The sequence below is a fragment of the Pleurodeles waltl genome, chromosome 3_1 (assembly GCF_031143425.1).
Source record: "Pleurodeles waltl isolate 20211129_DDA chromosome 3_1, aPleWal1.hap1.20221129, whole genome shotgun sequence".
NCBI classification, from domain to species: Eukaryota; Metazoa; Chordata; class Amphibia; order Caudata; family Salamandridae; genus Pleurodeles; species Pleurodeles waltl.
The window spans coordinates 1,370,975,303-1,370,996,040 of record NC_090440.1 but is presented as its reverse complement, the minus strand read 5'-3'; the positions used below and the strand labels follow the sequence as shown (position 1 = coordinate 1,370,996,040).

The 20,738-nt window shown below is 47.0% G+C and overlaps 1 protein-coding gene across 1 annotated transcript in view; it reads right to left on the bottom strand.

The window, feature by feature from the left end:
• POU2F3 (POU class 2 homeobox 3) overlaps positions 1 to 15,934 on the bottom strand; it is a 113,705-nt gene extending 97,771 nt beyond the window's left edge. The window contains exon 1 of the mRNA XM_069224870.1: positions 15,851 to 15,934. Coding sequence (XP_069080971.1) covers positions 15,851 to 15,878 — 28 coding nt within the window. The 5' untranslated portion in view covers positions 15,879 to 15,934. The remainder of the gene's footprint in view (positions 1 to 15,850) is intronic.
• Between the last annotated feature and the right edge of the window lie 4,804 nt (positions 15,935 to 20,738).

Sequence of the window (20,738 nt, the reverse complement as noted above, 5' to 3'; positions counted from 1 at the left end):
ACCTCCACCAAACTTGGACTGAAGGATCACTGCACTGTAGGAGTCACTTGGATAGAGTTCCTGTGTTCCAGGGACCACGCTCGTCAGGATGAGAGGGGACCCAGAGGACCAGTGATGCAGTCTTTTGGTGCTTGCGTTAGCAGGGTGAAGATTCCGTCAACCCACGGGAGATTTCTTCTTGGCTTCCAGTGAAGGGTGAAGGCAGACTGCCCCCGAGCATGCACCACAAGGAAACAGTCGAGAAGCCGGCAGGATTAGGCGCTACGATGTTGCTGGTAGTTGTCTTGCTACTTTGTTGCGGTTTTGCAGGTGTCCTGGAGCAGTAAGCAGTCGATTCTTGGCAGAAGTCGAAGAGGGGAGTGCAGAGGAACTCTGGTGAGCTCTTGAATTCGTTATCTGAAGAATACCCCAGAGGAGAAACCCTAAATAGCCAGAAAAGGAGGTTTGGCTACCAAGAAAAGAGGATTGGCTACCAAGAAAGGTAAGAGCCTATCAGAGGGGGTCTCTGACATCACCTGCTGGCACTGGCCACTCAGAGCAGTCCAGTGTTCCCTCAACACCTCTGTTTCCAAGATGGCAGAGGTCTGGGACACACTGGATGAGCTCTGGGCACCTCCCCTGGGAGGTACTGATAAGGGGAGTGGTCACTCCCCTTTCCTTTGTCCAGTTTCGCGCCAGAGCAGGGCTGGAGGATCCCTGAACCGGTGTAGACTGGCTTATGCAGAGATGGGCACCATCTGTGCCCATCAAAGCATTTCCAGAGGCTGGGGGAGGCTACTCCTCCCCAGCCCTTCACACCTATTTCCAAAGGGAGAGGGTGTAACACCCTCTCCGAGAGGAAATCCTTTGTTCTGCCTTCCTGGCTGGGGCTGCCCCGACCCCAGGAGGGCAGAATCTTCCCTGAGGGGTTGGCAGCAGCTGCAGTGGAAACCCCGGAAAGGCAGTGGGGCAGTACTCGGGTTCTGTGCTAGAGACCCGGGGATAATGGAATTGTCCCCCCAATACCAGAATGGTATTGGGGTGACAATTCCATGATCTTAGACATGTTACACGCCATGTTCAGAGTTACCATTGTGACGCTATACATAGGTAGTGAGTGACCTATGTATAGTGCACGCGTGTAATGTTGTCCCCGCACTCACAAAGTCCGGGGAAATTGCCCTGAACGATGTGGGGCACCTTGGCTAGTGCCAGGGTGCCCACACACTAAGTAACTTGGCACCCAACCTTCATCAAGTGAGGGTTAGACATATAGGTGACTTATAAGTTACTTATGTGCAGTGAAAAATGGCTGTGAAATAATGTGGACGTTATTTCACTCAGGCTGCAGTGGCAGTCCTGTGTAAGAATTGCCTGAGCTCCCTATGGGTGGCAAAAGAAATGCTGCAGCCCATAGGGATCTCCTGGAACCCCAATACCCTGGGTACCTAAGTACCATATACAAGGGAATTGTATGGGTGTACCAGTGTGCAAATGAGAATTGGTAAATTTAGTCACTAGCCTGTAGTGACAAATTTAGAAAGCAGAGAGCATAAACACTGAGGTTCTGGTGAGCAGAGCCTCAGTGATACAGTTAGGCACCACACAGGGAACACATACAGGGCACAAACTATGAGCACTGGGGTCCTGCCTAGCAGGCTCCCAGTGACACAAGGGCTAAAACAACATACATACAGTGAAAAATGGGGGTAACATGCCAGGCAAGATGGTACTTTCCTACACAACCCCCCCCCCCCCAACGAAGGACAATAAGACTAGCCTTGTCCAGATGAGGCTTCATTGTCTAAGTGGAAATATCTGGAGAGTCCATCTGCATTGGAGTGGGTACTCCCAGGTCTATGTTCCACTGTATAGTCCATTCCCTGTAGAGATATGGACCACCTCAACAATTTTGGGTTTTCACCTTTCATTTGCTTTAGCCAAAGTAGAGGTTTGTGGTCTGTCTGAACAATAAAGTGAGTACCAAACAGGTATGGCCTCAACTTTTTCAGTGCCCAGACCACAGCAAAGGCCTCCCTCTCTATGGCAGACCAACGCTTTTCTCTAGGGGTCGACCTTCTGCTGATAAAAGCAACTGGTTGATCCTGGCCCTCAGAATTCAGTTGTGATAGTACTGCCCTATCCCTAATTCAGATGCATCAGTTTGAACAATGAATTTCTTGGAGTAACATGGGCTTTTTAGGACAGGTGCAGAGCACATGGCCTGTTTGAGCTCCTCAAAAGCTTTCTGACAGCTAGCTGTCCATAACACCTTCTTAGGCATTTTCTTGCTAGTGAGATCATTAAGAGGGGCTGCTATGGAGCCATAATTCTTGATGAATCTCCTGTAGTACCCTGTGAGGCCTAAAAAGGCTCTCACCTGTCTGAGTTGTAGGGGGAACCCAATCCATGATATTCTGGATTTTCCCCTGTAGTGGTGCAATCTGTTCTCCACCTACCAGGTGGCCCAGATAAACCACTTTCCCCTGCCCTATCTGGCACTTTGAGGCCTTGATAGTGAGGCCTGCCTTTTGCAGGGCCTCCAAAACTTTCCATAGGTGGACCAGGTGATCATCCCAGGTTGAGCTAAAGACATCAATATCATCTAGATATGCTGCACTGAAAGCCTCCAACCTTTGCAGGACTGTATTCACCAACCTCTGAAAAGTGGCAGGTGCATTTTTCAAACCAAAGGGCATTACTGTGAATTGGTAGTGCCCTCCAATGGTTGAAAATGCAGTCTTGGGTTTAGCATCTTCTGCCAATCTAATCTGCCAATACCCTGCAGTTAGATCAAAAGTGCTAAGATACTTTGCAGAAGCCAGTGTATGAATGAGCTCATCTGCCCTGGGTATAGGGTGAGCATCAGTTTTAGTTACCTGATTGAGCCCTCTCTAATCTACAGAAAACCTCATCTCTCTCTTTCCATCTTTGGTGTGAGGTACAAGCACAACTGGGCTAGCCCAGGGGCTTTCAGAAGGTTCAATCACCCCTAAATCCAAAATTTTCTGCACCTCTTGTTTAATGCAGTCCCTGACATGGTCAGGCTGCCTATAAATTCTACTTTTGACAGGCAGGCTGTCTCAAGTGTCAATTGTCTGTTCACACCAGGATGTTGTACCTGGTAAAAGTAAAAGGAGGTCTGAAAATTGGCTTAGAAGATTGATGCAGTTGTCTTTCTGTCCTGCAAGCAGACAATCTGCTAAAACTACTTCCTCCACTAAGGCATCTGCTTCAGTGGTGGGGAAGAGATCAGGGAGAGGGTCACTCTCTTCTTCCTGTCCCTCATCTGTTGCCATGAGCAGGGTGAGATCAGCCCTGTCATAGTAGGGTTTTAGGCGGTTGACATGAATCATCCTAAGGGGACTCCTGGCAGTGCCCAGGTCTACCAAATGGGTAACCTCACCCTTCTTTTCAACAATTAGATGGGATCCATTCCATTTGTCTTGGAGTGCTCTTGGGGACACAGGCTCCAATACCCACACCTTCTGTCCTGGTTGGTACTGGATCAGGACAGCCTTCTGGCCATGCCATTGCTTTTGTAGCTCTTGGCTGGCCTGAAGGTTTTTACTGCCCTTTTTCATATACTCAGCCATTCTGGATCTTAGGCCAAGTACATAGTCCACTATGTCCTGTTTAGGAGCTTTTAAAGGTTGTTTCCAACCCTCCTTTACAGGAGTAAGTAGACCTCTTACAGGGTGCCCAAAGAGGAGTTCAAAGGGGCTGAAACCCACTCCTTTCTGGGGTACCTCCCTGTAAGCAAAAAGGAGGCAAGGTAACAGGACATCCCATCTCCTGAGTTTTTCAGGGAGTCCCATTATCATACCTTTGAGAGTTTTATTAAACCTCTCAACCAGACCATTTGTTTGTGGATGGTAAGGGGTGGTGAACTTGTAGGTAACACCACACTCCTTCCACATTGCTTTTAGGTATGCAGACATGAAGTTTCTACCTCTGTCTGACACCACCTCTTTAGAAAAACCCACCCTGGAAAAGATTCCCTGGAGATCACCTGGTCCACCTATGGAAAGTTTTGGAGGTCCTTTGCCACTGCAGGAGCTGTAATGGTCCTTAAAGGTATGGCTTCAGGATATCTTGTGGCATGGTCCACTACCACCAATATCTATTGCCTGAAGCAGTAGGAGGGTCAAGGGGGCCAACTATGTCAACCCCTACCCTTTCAAAGGGCACCCCAACCACTGGAAGTAGAATTAGAGGGGCCTTTGGAGTGCCACCAGTCTTGCCACTGGCTTGGCAGTTCACACAGGACTTACAAAAGTATTTTGTGTCCTCTGACATATGAGGCCAGTGAAACAAGGGGACAAGTCTTTCCCAAGTTTTTGTCTGGCCCAAATGCCCAGCCAAAGAGATGTCATGTGCTAGGGGGAGAAGAAACTCCCTGTACTGCAGGGGAATGACCAATCTCCTGGCAGCTCCCGGTTTTGGGTCCTTTGACTCTGTTTACAAGAGATTGTATTCCCAGTACACCCTATGACTGTCGCTGACATCCCCATTTTGCTGCTTGGCAGCTTGCTGTCTGAGACCCTCTAATGTGGGACAGGTTTGCTGTGCCACACTCAGCTCTTCCCTGGCAGGCCCCCCTCAACCCAAAAGCACATCAGTGTCTGCTGCCAGCTCCTCTGGTGTAGGTTCTGCACAGGGAGGAAATTCCTCTTCCTCAGAAGAGGAATCATCTGTAGAGGGAGGGATAGTAAATAGGGATTTGCCCTTCTTACCCCTAGCTTTAGAGAGCACTTGGTCCATTGTTCCAGGATCCAAGTCACCCTGTCCTTTTTGCTTTTTGGCCTGAGCCCTAGTTAAAGCAAAAATATGCACAGGAATGCCCAGCATTGCTGCATGGGCCTCCAACTCCACTTCTGCCCAAGCTGACGTTTCCAAATCATTTCCTAATAGACAGTCTACAGGTACATCTGTGGCTACCACAACTTTCTTTGGACCAGTAACCCCCCTCCCCCCACAGTTGAGATTCAGAGAGCCATGGGGTGGCTAAGAGTGTTGTTATGAGTGCCTGCCACTTGGTACTGCTGACCAAGTAGGTGTTGATCAGGGTGGGCCAGTTTTTCTATCACCATAGTTACACTGGCTCCTGTGTTCATGTAGGCCTGAACCTCAACACCATTGATTAGGGGACGTTGATTGTACCTATCCATATTAAGGGGGCAAAATCAATGCCACCATCAGAGATTAAAACAGCCTCTGTGGCCTCCCTAACAAGACCAACCCCAACTACATTGCCAATAGTGAGCCCAGCTACACCCTTGGATTGGCTATTAGTAGTAGATTTCCCACCACCACTGCTATTACTAGGGGTACTAGAATTTGCAGCAGGGGTTGTGGTGGTGGGAGTTTTGGTGTTTTTCTTTGGACAAGTGGAATCACTTGCCCAATGGCCTTTGACTTTACACAAATAACACCAAGGCTTTTTAGGTTGATTATTAGAAGAGGATTTGGACCCACCTCTCCCAGAGGATTTTTGTGGGCATGATGAAGACTCAGAATGCTTGCTTTTGTCCCCACCGTTCTCAGAAGACTTACCATCCTTCTTCTTGCCATCCTTGTCACCTCCTGTATGAACTTTTCTGTTCACCCTTGTTCTGACCCATTTGTCTGCCTTCTTTCCCAATTCTTGGGGAGAGGTCAGATCAGAGTCCACTAGGTAGTGGTGCAACAAGTCAGACACACAATTGTTAAGAATATGCTCTCTCAGAATAAGATTGTACAGGCTTTCATAGTCAGAAACTTTACTGCCATGCACCCTTCCAAGGCCTTCACTGAACAGTCCACAAAATCTGTCCAGTCTTGAGAAGACTCTTTTCTGGTGTCTCTGAAATTAATCCTGTATTGTTCAGTGGTTAAGCCAAATCCATCCAAGAGTGCATCTTTCAAAACTTTGTAGTTATTGGCTTCACTTTCTCTGACAGTAAGGATCCTATCCATACCCTTTCCAGTGAAAGATAGCCAAAAAATAGCAGCCCACTGCCTTTGAGGGACCAACTGTACCATACAGGCCCTCTCAAGTGCAGCAAACCACTTATTAATGTCATCCCCCTCCTTGTAAGGGAGGACTATCTTATGCAGAATACTGGAATCTTGCTCTTTAACAGGATTGCTATCAGAAATACTGCTGCTGCCACCATTGGGAACTAACCCCAACCTCTGTCTTTCCCTCTCTATGTCTAGGGATTTCCTATCTAAAGCCAGCTGCTGCTGTTTAAGCTTCAGTATGGTCTCTTCAACACTCAACTTGTTGAGTTCCCTTTCTAACAAGTTATCCTCAGGGTGGGTGGGTTGGGAATGCTTTGACACAGATGAAATGTGGGAAGTTTCAGAGGGGGACCTGTCCCTAACTGTCTGGACCCTAGTAACCTTGCCTTTAAGGATGAAGGATGCCCTACTGTTGTGGGAGCCTCTATCACTACCAGCATCACTAGGTGCCCTGCTAAGGGGCAAGCCCTTGTAAGAACCCTCCCCAGCTTCTCCAGGGGACTCCTCTGAATCTGACTGGGAAGCTTCTCCTTTTTCTAACCTCTCCTAAGATGGTCCGGACTGGTTCTGGTCATCTACATGTTAAAGAGAAACTCTTTTGTCGGGTTCTTTCCTATACTCAAACCTCTATCCAGGCAGAGACCCCTCAAACTTTTATAGTTTAAACTCTCATATGTTGCATTAACAGTTTTGGGAGTGGGCTCTACAACAGAAATGATAGTATAGGTTTAAGGATAGTGAGAAAGAAAAAAGTTTTAGAACTTTAGGAAGCACAGAAAAAACTTTTTCTAACTTTGGGAAAACTTTTTAGGAGTTTTCAAAAACTTTTCAGAACTTTGTTAAAAGTTTTAGAATAGAAAAGTAAACTTTTTTGGTTAAGTGTACATACACTGAACTATTTGGTATATGATTCTCTTATAAAAAGTACCAAATGACAAAGTGATAAAGCAGTTGCAAGTACTTATCCCACCGCTGCACCACTAATGTAGGAGGCTGGCCTGGCTTATAGTGGGTACCTTGTGGTACTTACACCCTGTGGCAGGTCCAGTTATCCCTTATTAGTAGAATAGAGGTGTTTCTAGCAGCTTAGGCTGATAGAAAGTAGCTATGGCAAAGCAGCTTAGGCTGAACTAGGAGACATGCAAAGCTCCTACTATACCACTTATATCATGTAGCACAATATCATAAGAAAACACAATACACAGAGTTACTAAAAATAAAGGTACTTTATTTTTATGACAATATGCCACAAGTATCTCAGTGAGTACCCTCAGTAAGAAGGAAAGTAATATACACAAGTTATATATACACAAACCCAAAACAGGTAAGTAATAAGAAAAGTAATGCAAACAGTGTAGGATTACAATAGGATGCAATAGGTGAACATAGGTCTAGGGGCAACACAAACCATATACTCCAAAAGTGGAATGCGAATCACGAATAGACCCCAGATCTATGGGAGCTTGTAGAGGGTCGCTGGGACTGTAAGAAAACAATCAGGGTGTCCAAGATACCCCACCCCAAGACCCCGAAAAGTAGGAGTAAAGTACACCTACTACCCCAATAGAACACACTAGTCGTGATAGGGGGATTCTGCAAGAACCTCAAACACCAGCAAAGCACAGAAGATGAATTCCTAGACCTGAGGGCCTGGAAGGCAAGGGGACCAAGTCCAAGAGTCGCAATAGTGTCCGGTGGGGGGGGGGACAGGAGCCCAGGAAACCCCGGATGAAGGTGCAAGAAGGCTGCCTCCGGATGGAAGAAGCCCAGGATTCTGCAACAACGAAGAGAGCTAGGAACTTCTCCTTTGGATGGAAGTGTCCCACGGCGTGCTGGAGGTTGCAGAAGTGTTTCCACGCAGAAATACTGCAAACAAGCCTTGCTAGCTGCAAGGGTCGTGGTAGAGGTTTTTGGGTGCTGCTGGGGACCAGGAAGGACCAGGATATCGCCCCTTGGAGGAGGAGACAGAGGGGGTGCTCAGCAACTGAGAGAGCCCCCACACAAGCAGGCAGCACCCGTAGAAGTACCGGATCAGGCACTTAGAAGATTGGTGAACTGGAGCTGGCTCAGAGTCACAAAGAAGGGTCCCACGACGTCAGAGTCCAACTCAGAGGGTTGAGCACTGCAGGACGGAGTGCTGGGGACCCAGGCTAGGCTGCGCACAAAGGAATCCTTGGAGAAGTGCACAGAAGCCGGAGCAGCTGCAAATCACGCAGCACACAGGTTTGCAGTCTAGCGTGGGGTGGCAAGGACTTACCTCCACCAAACTTGGACCGAAGGATCACTGGACTGTGGGAATCACTTGGATAGAGTTCCTGTGTTCCAGGGACCACGCTCGTCACGATAAGAGGGGACCCAGAGGACCGGTGATGCAGTCTTTTGGTACCTGCATTAGCAGGGGGAAGATTCAGTCGACCCACTGGAGATTTCTTCTTGACTTCCAGTGCAGGGTGATGGCAGACCACCCCCAGAGCATGCACCACCAGGAAACAGTCGAGAAAGCCGGCGGGATTAGGCGCTACAATGTTGCTGGTAGTCGTCTTGCTACTTTGTTGCGGTTTTGCAGGCATCCTGGAGCAGTCCGTGGTCGATCCTTGGCAGAAGTCGAAGAGGGAAGTGCAGAGAAACTCTGGTGAGCTCTTGCATTCGTTATCTGAAGAATACCCCAGAGGAGAGACCCTAAATAGCCAGAAAAGGAGGTTTGGCTACCAAGAAAGGAGGATTGGCTACCAAGAAAGGTAAGAGCCTATCAGAGGGGGTCTCTGACGTCACCTGCTGGCACTGGCCACTCAGAGCAGCCAGTGTGCCCCCAACACCTCTGTTTCCAAGATTGCAGAGGTCTGGGACACACTGGAGGAGCTCTGGGCACCTCCCCTGGGAGGTACTGATCAGGGAAGTGGTCACTCCCCTTTCCTTTGTCCAGTTTTGCGCCAGAGCAGGGCCGGGTGATCCCTGAACCGGTGTAGACTGACTTATGCAGAGATGAGCACCATGTGTGCCCATCAAAGCATTTCCAGAGGCTGGGGGAGGCTACTACTCCCCTGCCCTTCACACCTATTTCCAAAGGGAGAGGGTGTAACACCCTCTCTCAGACGAAATCCTTTGTTCTGCCTTCCTGGGCTGGGGCTGCCCAGACCCCAGGAGGGCAGAATCCTGTCTGAGGGGTTGGCAGCAGCAGCAGCTGCAGTGGAAACCCCGGAAAGGCAGTTTGGCAGTACCCGGGTTCTGTGCTAGAGACCCGGGGGGGTCATGGAATTGTCCCCCAATACCAGAATGGTGTTGGGGTGACAATTCCATGATCTTAGACATGTTACATGGCCATGTTCGGAGTTACCATTGTGACACTATACATAGGTAGTGACCTATGTATAGTGCACGTAAGTAATGGTGTCCCCGCACTCACAAAGTCCGTGGAAATTTCCCTGAACGATGTGGTGGTACCTTGGCTAGTGGCAGGGTGCCCACACACTAAGTAACTTGGCACCCAACCTTCACCAAGTGAGGGTTAGACATATAGGTGACTTATAAGTTACTTATGTGCAGTGAAAAATGGCTGTGAAATAATGTGGACGTTATTTCACTCAGGCTGCAGTGGCAGTCCTGTGTAAGAATTGCCTGAGCTCCCTATGGGTGGCAAAAGAAATGCTGCAGCCCATAGGGATCTCCTGGAACCCCAATACCGTGGGTACCTAAGTACCATATACAAGGGAATGATATGGGTGTACCAGTGTGCCAATGAGAATTGGTACATTTAGTCACTAGCCTGCAGTGACAAATTTAGAAAGCAAAGCGAGCATAAACACTGAGGTTCTGGTTAGCAGAGCCTCAGTGATACAGTTAGGCACCACACAGGGAACACATACAGGGCACATACTATGAGCACTGGGGTCCTGCCTAGCAGGATCCCAGTGACACAAGAGTTAAAACAACATACATACAGTGAAAAATGGGGGTAACATGCCAGGCAAGATGGTACTTTCCTACACCGATCGGCTCATTTCACTTTCAGTTTCAGCGAAATGATGTCAGCACACTGATCGTCACTTCACTGAGACAGAAGAAACAGCCTCAAGAGAAAGGGAAGGTTTTCTTCAAGAAGGGAATCTCCCTGGTGACTGCACCAGAAGGATTTTCAGTATCATATGCGCAGACCGCTGCCAGCTGTCCGATGCACATGAACTCTGTTGTGTCAGATGGCTCCTGGCCGTCCGATGCACCGAAGTGGTTGACACATGCTCTGTTGCTGCCAATCTTGTACCTCTTCTGTGTACGAAGAAAGCTTACACTGCTGCTGCTGCATTGTATTGTATTCTATTGCAGCATTTATATAGCATTTACTACCACTTTGTGGGGTTCTGAAGCGCTTGCCTACATGAATAGCCGCTACACCATGTAGGGTGTGTGGTTGGAGATGTGTTGTCTTTGTTATTGATGCTGTGTGGGAAGTGTTTCCAGCTTGTGTGTAATGACCACCTAGGGGTGATTAACATGTTATGTTATGCAGCGCTTAGCAGTGTAGTGGATGAAGAAGTGTATGAGAGACAGGCATGCCTTACATGGTTTTCAGTAAGTTGGCAGCTTTCATTAGCTCTCGAGGTCCATTTTTGGTATTTCTTATGCTCATAATCCTCTTAGCTGGTTATCGTACTGGGATGTCCATTCTGAGATATTTTGTTTATAGTTTATTATCTGGATCAGGCATAGGTTAAAGGGAGAGATCTGCTAGGATGGACTTTGTTTATATCATCCTGTATCTGATTGTCATTGTGAGATGTCAAGAAGCAGTGGTAGTGTGTAGTTTCTCTTGACCTGCAGGCGTGGACTAAATTGAAATACTCCATTGACCAGCAGCTTGTGGAGATCTCTCCAGCCATTCTATGTCTATTCAGTTAGTGATGGGTAGGTTAATGCTCTGGGCTGGTACATTATTGGGCCATGAACCTGACCCATAGCAATATTTTTTGTACGTTTGTGTATGAGTGTTAAGCTGTAAACGGGAATTATTATGCAACCTGTGTACCGTACAATCAACTTCTCAATCGCTGAGTGTTACATTATTGGTATTAAATCAGGTTCTATATTGTATTGGACTGTAACAGCATTTAGAGGCACTTACTCCCCTTGGTGAGGCATTTTAGAGCTTTACATCGAGCAGCATTTTGCTCTGTAAATCAAGATTATTGGGGGATTTTGTAGTTATTGTTGGTTATTGGGATTAGTTTTGCACGCTTAAGGCAACTATACCATGTATTTATTGCAGTTTCTGTGTGGTGCTGTATTGTTCCATGCAAGAGAACCTTTGACAACCGCTGCTTTCCAAAGGCTTCACTGATAAAGCATGTACTATAAGTATTCTATGTTTGTAATGTTTAATCAAATCTGTCACTGCACATCTCTAACATGCCAGCAGAGAGAAACATATAGAGCATGTGAAAGTGTGCATACGTATCTGCAGGTCAGGATTACATTACTGTTTGCCAGTGTGTGCGATAAAAGCACACACTGCCATGCCTGTGATTTTTTTTTTGCATGTGAGAGATTGTTGCATCACTCATCCTTTACATGGTGTGTGCTAGGGAAGCTTCCACTGCTGCATTAAACTCCCAACCTCTTATACATCTGAGGGAAGCTTGCACTGTCACTGCTGTGCTGTATTCTCTGAGTGTGAGTAATATTTTTGTGCAGTTATGTCCATGATGTGCCTCTTTTATGTGTGAAGGGAGCGTGCACTGCCGTGCTCGTGCCATGCCTGTTCTGTCCAAGGGACGCTTTCACCGCTACTGAAGCACTTTACCTTTCCTGGCATGATGTGCCATTTTGTGTGTGAGGGAAGAGTGCTGCCTCTGCTACAAGTGTGTGTATGTCTTAGGGCGGGGGCAGGGATATTCACTGTATCCTATTTTTACTCTCTGCCATGGAAGATTTAGCTTTTTACGCATGTGTTGTACATATTCCGCCTTTGAAAGAGGCTTTCACTGCTGCTGCTTCTGTGCGATGGGAGTCACTGCCTGTGCTGTACCTACTCAGTGAGTGTATTATGCATTTCTGTGCCTATGTGTCTGTGAGGAAATTTAAATAGAGCAGCTTTCTTATTGTTGATGTGTGTTGGAGCTGATGTTCGACTGACCTGTCAGGCACTACCAGATGGGTTGGCATGAAAGGGCTATTGTGTGATGGTTTTTTGGTCCACTGGACATGAGGATACCAAAAAAAGGCCCAGAAACTGTCCCGTTTCAACCGACCGACAGGCTCGTTGACACTGGAGCTGAGGCTAAGCTACGCATGTTCTGTATACGATGGAGACTTGCAAAGCTTGTGCACATTTGGGGAGCCAGAAAACTGGCCAAATGAGTGAAGTTCACATTTTTACTCTCTTTACTGAGTGTGCTGTATAAGGGAGGAAACAATACACTGTTACATGATAGAGTGGCCAGGCATCCTCAATTTCTCCGGACAGTTCTGGTGTTCTGAGATCTATCCTGCGTCCGGATGATTTCCTAGTTTTTGGAAAGAGGGTTATGTGATGCCGAGTAGCAGCACTGAAACTCTGAATTTGCCTTCACTTCCACAGACATGGTTAATGTCCGAAACAACTGCAGTAATTAGTTAGTTTCATGCATTGTTGCAGGAGGTCAGCTGAAGTCTCGGGGCTTCCTCCCCGCAGAGAGAAGAAGGGTACTGGGGCATAGCAGAGGTCATGCACGCTGCCATAGTTTATGCTTTAAAAATTAAGTCTTACAGTAAATTAACACTTCAAATTAGCACGAGCCTAAATCTTTCAAGGATTAGTCTATTCGGGCCAACATTATGCTAGGTACACCAGATCCACAATACTTATCAAGGTACCAAGCGTACTCTCCTAGTAAAAATAGCTCTGTATTCTGGTACATCTGTAAAAGTAGGAGATCCTTAGTATGGAAAAATAGGTTTTGACATGTAACCTTCAAAGCAGTGTTCACAGTGTTTAAAGGTCTCTACCACCACACAATGTGTGTGTGTGTGTGTATGTGTGTGTACATGCACTCTTTCTTATATGCCCAATCAATTTTCATTGCAACTCCTTGCTCCTACTTTTATGTTTGGTGTGTTGCGATTATTAGGTCACGCCTGCTGACAATGCATGTGCTGTTGCTTCAAGATGTATTGTGCACAATAAGGGGTTTGGGGCCTGCCCATTGCTTACCTTTCATTGGCTTCATTGTCACTCCCATTTCCTGCCTTCTAATTGGCTTGTGCTTGATGATGTAATTTCCTGTTCTTTAGTTTAGAGCATGGACTGATTGATTTACTTTGATTAGTGCGTTTCCGCTGTCCATCCATTGTTCGCTGTGATCAGGTACTATTTTGTTCTCCATGCTTCCCATCTGTGCTGCTTCTTCCTCTCCCACCACCCTGTTGCTCTTCCTCTCAAACCCACCACCAGCTGCCCGTGTTGTTTCTTCCCCTCCCATTCACCACTCTTACCCATGTTGTGTATTACCCTACCACTTTCATTTGTGTTGCTTTTGAACCCTTGTCTCTGTTGCTTCTTCCTCCAACACCCTCCTGTTGTCTGTGTTGCTGCTTTCCTCCCACCCTCCCATTGTCTGTGTTGCCCCGCATACATTGTAAGAAAAAAGGAAAGCATTATGACTCTTCCATGTCTTATCACTTTTTTTACCCTTCCCACCCTCCCTCCTGTTGTCCATGCTGCCTACCCACCATAATGAAAAACAAGCATTTTCAATGCAACGGGTTTCGCATTTGCTCAAGTTACAGCTATTAGCGTTGTAAACTCCAACTGAACTTTTCTTGCCACACAAATTAAAAGAAAAAAAATGCAGCGTGATCGCAATATGTAAAATGCAACGTTGTCGTGCTGAAATTTAAAGCGGAAAAAACAAGCGTGATTGTGCTATGTAAGCCCCAGCGTGATCGCGCTGCGTGGAAAATAAACAGATAAAGTAGTCCGTAAACCATGCTGAAAACATTTTGCCTCGTATGTTTTTAGTAGTTTACCGGTGCTGTGTGGGTGGGCTAAACACCGGAAAAGGCATGAAGTATGCATGCCTTTCACAAATGAAAGCAAGCGGATTTTAAAAGGCAAGCCCACGAACCAATGAAAGTGACTGACGTGACATGGGCGTGGTTGGAAGCCCAAAGAGAGATTACTACAGTGGACGGAGCGCTTTGCGCTCGCCCCTAAAAAGCGCTATGACATGGCTAGTGTGAGGCGAGTCATAGACCTTTTTTCCAGACTGAGTTTTTCTAACTTTACTGTTAGCCATGCTGCACAGTCACACAACATGGATAAAATACTTCGGCAAAGTCAATAGCTTTTGAATATAAGGAACCTATTTGCTTTGCCAGCGCTTGTTCCTTTTTTTAAAACTCGAGTTACCATAATACATGAGCTTGAATTGTTCTTTAAACCGAGTAACCCGGCCATTAAACTGCACATGGTGTGTCAGTGTATGTTCTGTGTGCGCGAAGGAAGCTGCAACGTACTTCCGGGCTCTACGCTCGCTGTGTGCTGGACGCTTGCACATGGGCTGGACGCTATACGTACGTACGTACTGTGTTATATTGTTCTGTGCGTTTGGCCGTGGGATCGTGCTCCTAGTATGTACTAGGGGTGTTTCTGCTTGCATTGTGACTGTTTTCTTTGCCCTGGCGCGGATTGCACTGTTCCTATATCCGCTCTACCTGCTGTTGTTTGTCGTTTGTACTTCCCTCTCCTGCCACAATTCTCTTTCCAGTGGGACGCTTGCTATGCTTTAACGCTCCCATGCATGCGTTAAGCTCCTCGCTCGTGTGATTTTGGGTGGACTGATGTAGTCCCCTTCTCACTAATTGTCAGTGTTTAGAAGCATTACCAATGAGACCCGCAACAAGCATTGATGCAAGCAGCGCTCACTGGTGCTTTTCAGTTTAGGTCATGTGTGTGGGTGAGTTGCTATTAATCTGTGCACCAAGGAGGGTGGTATAGACTATAAAACAGGTCTGTTGTCGATGACGTTTGTAGACAGACTGGGGTCAAAGCCCACAATAACGTTCGCACATTATGGTTCATTATAGGGTACGTGAGTTGGGCACAATCAGATTGGCGGAACGTTTGCCAAAGGAGCACGGCGTGCAGATTGTGTAAATGGGCTAATTAGGCTGGCACACTGATTGCTCAACGTTTCCAGTGAAGCCAAAACATGGGTTGGGCAAGAAGATGGGTGAAGCTGGCACAGGAGTTGCCTCGGGCGAAGGAGACGTGGTTACGAGATCCGCGCAAGTGGGTCAGCGCCTTTCCTACCAGAGCAGGTAGAAAGCGCCAGCGAGACCGGCCCCCTGGAGTGTGGCTGTGATGAAGGCCGAGCGGGGTGCGTGAGCCCGACACGCCGCTACGGAGGTGAGAGAGTAGTGAGTGAGATGTGTCAGCCACGAGGCTGGCACGTGATACCAGCGATGCACTTTTAAAATGTTTGTGCGCAGATGTGCAAGATGATGTAGTAAAGGAGGCCGGCACACTGAGTGGCGCCGTGACGCTATTGGTGCACAGTCGCCATGTGCCTAGGCTCGCTGGTAAAGCTGTGCACGCAAGAGCTGTGCAAGCGATGAAGTCAGGGAGGCCAGCACACCAAATGACACGTGCATTAGTGCTAGTTGTGCACCATCACAGTGCGAACAACTTCAGTTGTAGTTTGGTAGCGCATGGTCGCTGTGCATCGTCCACGTACTGATGCCACTAAAGCATTTTCTAAGAGTGCGTGCACAAAATGAGTAACAGACTGATACACAGGTTGCTTCCTCTCAGGCCAATTTCTCCTCCCACATAAGACCTGTTTAAGATGAAAGCGTATTGGTCCTCCACTTCGCAGCGCTACAAGCTTTCTACCTGAGAGCGCGGACTCCAGATTCACCATCCTCCAAGCAGGGCTGCTCACGAGCTGTCTGTCCCTCGGCACCTGCCTCCTGGCACTGCCCGCTCCTCGGCTCTGCAGGTGAGCCAGGGCAAGGAAGAGCAGCTCCCTGCGCCGCGCCCACCTCTGGCCGCTGGCCCATGCAAATCGCGCATTTGCATACAACGACTCCTGCTTGCTCCCAAGGCTGCTGCAACCTCTCTGGAAGTAGAAAAGTGATAAATATCCCAGTACATCACCTGCACAACCACCATCAGCTCCCCCAAGCAGCCACCATCCCCCAGTAGCACGTGGCGCCGGATCGGAGGACGTATTCGCCCATTACACTACCTCTGCCAGGGCCAAAATCCCCGAAATTTCCCACAGTGAAAGGAGAACGCGGTGCAGCCTGATTGCGGAGATCCGGCAGGCCGTAGCCTAGTGTGCCAGAGGCCTGTTGAATCCTGCCCGCTCTACCCTGCCCGACTGGTCCAACACCACAGGCGGCTCTTCTCCTCAGGAGCATCGGCCTTCCTTGTCTTGGGAAGGAGAGCCGGTATCTCAAGTGCTGCCCTGTTCCTTAAGCCTTCCCTGACCATAGCCGTTCCACAACCCAAACCCTAACTCGAAACCTGCACCTACTTCAAACCTGAAGACTATAAGTACCGCAACATCACACTTAAAACATTACACCGGACACTGGCACTAACCCTTTGCCAATCTATAGCCATAAACTACATTCAGGGCCACTGCAATTATGCGCTTCTCCGGCTGTAGCATTTTCTGCATAAGTATAGCTTTACCGCCTTTGCCACTTAATCTCAAATCTGACGTATAATCTGCAGAATGTAACAAAAAAAAGGTTCTAGTTCAATCGGCTCAAAGCTACTGAAAACGTAGTGACACGTGTTCCCGCACACTGGTGGATTGGCCAATCTGTCAGTTGCTTGTTATTGCACTAGATTGTTAAATTGGTACTAATGAGGATAAATCCTTGTCCATGCAGCGTTATCACGTGTCAAAACACAAAGTAAAGCAATGCTAACTCAGAACGTGCCGCCTTACCACTCACAATTTGTCCTTTTTTATGATTTAGTGAACCCTGCCACATAATTTCGGCCTTCCCTCTGGCATAACTCCAGTAGCCCTGACTATATTTAAAATGCTACAACTAAACCCTGTGGCATCCCTAACACCTTTCAATTAACGTCACTTTGACACATTTTAAGACCTGAAAAACTACATATCAATTATCTTTTTTTTCTTCATGGATACCTAAAACCGGGGTTCATGTCGCATTTTTTATTTTGGAATGACGTTATGGTATTTTTTTTATGTCAGTTTGCTTATTTTCACATAATCACACGAGGCAGAAGGAGCGGCAGCGGGTTTGGCTTTTCGTGGAGATCCTCGGGTTTTCGGGATGTTGTGTAAAATAAAGACACGGGGACAGCGGAAGCTGCGGAGTTGACTGTGAGTTGGGATGTTAGATAGGTGACTGTTAGAAGGTTCTCAGGACCCTGTTCAACAAAATGAAGAATGGGCCTTCTTCTTCAGAAGTCCTGCCCGACGTTTAAACGAGCATTGTCAGAGATAATATCTCCGGCCTTGGTAAACTGGTGCAATGAAATGGATAGACGCATACGCCATAAAAGGAAACAGGAAACATGCTGCTGCTTAAATGTAACGGTTACATGTTTGCAATTAAAACATTTGAATTAAAAAAAATGAACATTTCATATCATTTTATTAGACCAGACTGCATGAGTCCTAATAGGCAGTCACACTTGGAAAAGAGGTGCAACCCCCTTTTTGTTAGTTTTAATGCACACCACAGGAAAATGCAATTCTCATTGAAGCAAAAGAAAGGTATAATTGGCTTTGAACTATTATAACGTGAAGACAGTTCAATCACACTAAAATGATTAAAAAACGAAAACTATAAATAATGCAAGAAAAAAAGTGCACCCCAAAGTACTGGCCCGCCAGTTATGCCACTGAAGTACACCTTTTTTTAAGCAGAGATCCACGTGTTCAACCAAAATGCCGTCGCCGACAGTGTAAGCGAGCCAGCTGCTAATGTGGGCGGAGCACACCCCACGCTTTATTTCACGGTGCACAGACGCAAAATATGAACGGCAATTAACAAACTAAAGGATGAAAACGTCTAACCCAAATCCGCTTTGTATGTGAAGCTATATGTATGTATTTTTTTATTCATGATATTTTTGTTACGAGGCTGGAAACACAGCAAAAGCTATCGTTACCTACAACTGCCCTGAAGGGAAAGAGAAAATATGGAAGATCCAGCGACTGGCACCATCTAGTGGTATAAGCCATGGTAGGCGCCTCAGCATTAATAAACGTGGAATGTTTGCTTTAAAATCAAGGAATAATTATTAGATCATGAGCACTGGCCTGAGGAAATGTGGAGCCTGGGGAATAACGAACGCTATGCCACCATCTCTCTTCTAGAACAACCCGTAGAGACCGTGCCCCCCGTAACTAATGAACAATTCACGAACCGCCACGCAAAGGAGGATGTGCCTGTACCTTCATTAGGGAAAGGGGTAAAATCAGGACACATTTTCTGTGAGTTCTCGAGTCTTGATCCATATCAGTAACATATACTTGCATGCAGAGTGAAACTTGCACTTGAACACCAGCAGCGTTCTGCCAGTAAAACCCCTACTGATCAAAGGCAGTTTCACTACAGAGTTCGAATGAACAACTAGAGCACTAACACTTGGTATTCAAGACACAAGCAAGATACTCCTGAGCACGACTTTGTTGGAATAGGTGCTATTAAATTTAAAGCCTTGCCTGAAGAAAACATTGAGATGTTAATGTTGGCATGAAACTAGCAAGTTAAAAATATAAGGAAAGGCGTGGGTTTTTAGTAACTTGAGGTATAATTTATTTTTAAATGGGCTAAAAATAGTTGAAGAGAAAAAAAACACCTCTTTACTCACCAAACTCTTCTTGGTAATTTAACAACTCCCTAATTCTAAAATGCTAAGTTTTCGGTAGGCAGACTTTGTGAGCACAGAGGCTTCTCCAGTTGGCCTACTGCTCAGGATTGGGCATTGGGCCAATTTAAAATTAATGAAAAAAATCACAGAAATTCCTTGACAAAAAACAACGGTTAAAGTGAAGTTTTAGTTGGGTGTTGAAATTAGACAAGAACTAGTGTCAAAATAACACAAACCAATGAAATATGGCAGTTATAGGTTAGTCAAGTAACTATAACTTTTGTTCCATCATGCACTGTCAATGACCTCGCCACTGTGTAGACTGTAGCCTATGCTCAGTGGAGGTTGGTTGCAGGGCCAACACATTGTTGAAGACTGTGCACGAGGGGGAGGGGGTTGTTTGATGGCCACGGGGTGGGAGTGGGTGCTAGGGGGTGCCGACGCGTGTAGTAAGTTGGCTCTTTACATGATATATCAAAATGAGATATACTGTGGTAAGAGTCTAGGGGTTCCCTTACTAGTGGACAGGGGCTTGCTCTAGCAATACCAAGGTGTGCTTTTAGGGGAAAGTGTGGTTGAGCAGCCTTAGGCTTATCAGAAAGTAGTGCAAGACATCTACAAATACCAGGAGCAGCTCGTCACACGTTTAGGGTGTGGAGTGGCGCAGGGGGGAAAATTAATTTCATTAAAAAAACACTTACCTGAATCATCACTGCCGCCACCACTGCGCTGCTCTTCTTGCCTTCACTGCAGCTGCAGGTATAGACTCCCAGTCTGTCCTGCGGCCAATCTGAATGCTGCTGTCATGCTGCTGACAGCAGCGTTTGGATTGGTCGGAGCGCTAAGCCAGGGTTCTCCAAGGCAGACTGAGAGGCTCTTCCTGCTGTCTCCATCCCGGCAACACAGTGCGAGGTTGGAGAGAGCCTAGTGTGGCCCCACCCCGTTTACAATAAAACAATAATAGACACAGTTTATTATCATTTTATTGTAAACATTTGGCAGCTACTGGCGGAAGGGATGACGCTCCTCCACCTTAGCGGAGGAGGCGCACATAGCAAATACACACAGAGTCAATAAATGAGGCAGGCAACTCAAGAAGGAGAACCACACAAATTTACAATAATAACAAATATCTTTATATATGTTTTGGCACCAGAACCAATATGATCAGGTAAGTTCATTTTGCAAGAAAAATCGTTACAATTTTGAAAAGTCGACAGTGCAATTTCTGAAAAGCTGTAATGTTATCCTATAGAGAGAAAAACAAGTAGTGCATTCAGGTATAGTACAGCAACTTATTGGGCCAATCTCCTGGACTTAAGGTAAGTACTGGGCAAGGGTCAGGACAACACAACAGGTCACACCGGGTGGCACTGGGGCAGCTGGGTGCAGAGGTGTAGTATGGTGCCCAAAATTAGTCAATTGGGATTGGTCCGATTGAAAAGATGCTGCAGGTCTGGACAGGGAGTACATTCGGGAAAAATCAACAGGTGGGTTCAAGTTTTGAGATGCTCTGGGACGGTGGGACACCCTTGGTCTTCTTCTCCTTGGGCCATGGGTGATGGGTGCAGCGGTGGCCTGAAGCGTCAGGCTTTCTCCACTGGGAGCACTTGTAGTTGAGGGGACCTGCAGCCAGAGGCTGCAGGCAGTATCGGTGAAGGCAACATGGGCAAGTCAAAGGTGGACTTTGTCTCTGGAGTACTGGGGGACCACATTGGCATCATTGGTTCACTTCAACTCAGGCTAGACTGCACAGGTGCAGTGGTGCTTTCCAGTGTTAGGTTTTCTGTGGTCCGGAGTCCTTCCACTTGTCTTGTGGTGCCTGCAAGATGCAGGGAAGCAGCTCTGCTGCTCCACAGGAGTTCCTGGGTCTTGGTTGAAGGCAGACAGACCTTCCAGGCTTTTGGAGGCA